This window comes from Galeopterus variegatus, unplaced genomic scaffold, assembly GCF_000696425.1.
Source record: "Galeopterus variegatus unplaced genomic scaffold, G_variegatus-3.0.2 Scaffold4570, whole genome shotgun sequence".
Classification (NCBI taxonomy): Eukaryota; Metazoa; Chordata; class Mammalia; order Dermoptera; family Cynocephalidae; genus Galeopterus; species Galeopterus variegatus.
In genome coordinates this window covers 232,633-233,687 of record NW_007730681.1, presented here as the reverse complement: position 1 = coordinate 233,687, position 1,055 = coordinate 232,633, and the positions used below count along the sequence as shown (strand labels likewise).

Genomic DNA, 1,055 nt, shown 5'->3' with positions numbered 1-1,055 from the left:
AGCCGTGGCCCAAGAGGAGGGGCGGGGCTGGGTGGGGCGTTTGCGGGGAGCCTGCGACCCCCGCGCATGCGCCGCCTGGGCCTGAGGCTCGCACCGCAGCCCGGGTTCTAGTGGGAGCCCCGGAGTCCCCCTGAGGCTGGGTACCCTGGTCGCTTGTTAGGAAGAAGGGCGCCGCTAGGGGAAGGCACGCTGCGAACAGAGGGCTCTTCTGGCCTGGGTGTCAGGCGGCAGCGGCTCAGGGAGCGCTCGCCACGTTGTCGCAGGGCCTCGCCAGGCGCTGTCGGGTCTCCTGTCAATGTGTGGTTTTCCACGCCACCGCTCCCTCCAGACTGAAGGTGGGAGGAGGAAAAGGCCATGATAACACCAAGGCCCCGGGTTCGGATCCCACATAGGGATGGCCGGTTCGCTCACTGGCTGAGCGTGGTGCTGACAACACCAAGTCAAGGGTTAAGATCCCCTTACCGGTCATCTTTTTTAAAAAAAAAATTATAGGTTTAAGCCATATAACAGTGGCTTAAACTAGAAGATGATTCCTCATGTAAAACATGTCCAGAGAAGGGCAATCCAGGACTCCTAGAGGGGTGTGTCTGTGTCAGAAACCTAGGCTTCCTCTCTTGTTCCACATTTTCAGCATGTGACTTCTATCTCACAGTCCGAGAACTCCAGCCATTACATGCTTACTCCAGCGAGCAGAAATGAGCAAGAAACACGGAAGGAAACAATGCCTCCTTCGCCCCTTTGAGATCGCTTACAGGCCATTCATGCACTGACACTTCCCACTGGCCAGGACTCAGGAGCGGATGCGGTGGGGGGCGGGCCCAGAACGATCTCAGCATTCAGCTAATTCTAATATCACCTCTGACGTTTGGGGAAAGAACATTTGAGGAAATTTAGGGGGAACAAACGCCAAGGGGGAGATGACACACTCCACGCTGCCCGGGCCGACGGGCCACGCCTCCCGGCCCGGGGCGGAGTTGACGCCGCCGAGCCCGCCCCGGCCCGCGCCCGCCAATCGTGCGGTGACCGCTCGTTTCCATTCGGGAAGCCATAAAAGG

At 59.1% G+C, this 1,055-nt stretch overlaps 1 protein-coding gene across 1 annotated transcript in view; it reads left to right on the top strand.

Moving 5' to 3' along the window:
* The first annotated feature begins 917 nt into the window (after positions 1 to 917).
* The window catches only part of LOC103603357 (protein NipSnap homolog 3A-like), a 12,288-nt gene continuing 12,150 nt past the window's right edge, over positions 918 to 1,055 (top strand). The window contains exon 1 of the mRNA XM_008587848.1: positions 918 to 1,019. Within this exon, the coding sequence (XP_008586070.1) occupies positions 918 to 1,019 (102 nt within the window). The remainder of the gene's footprint in view (positions 1,020 to 1,055) is intronic.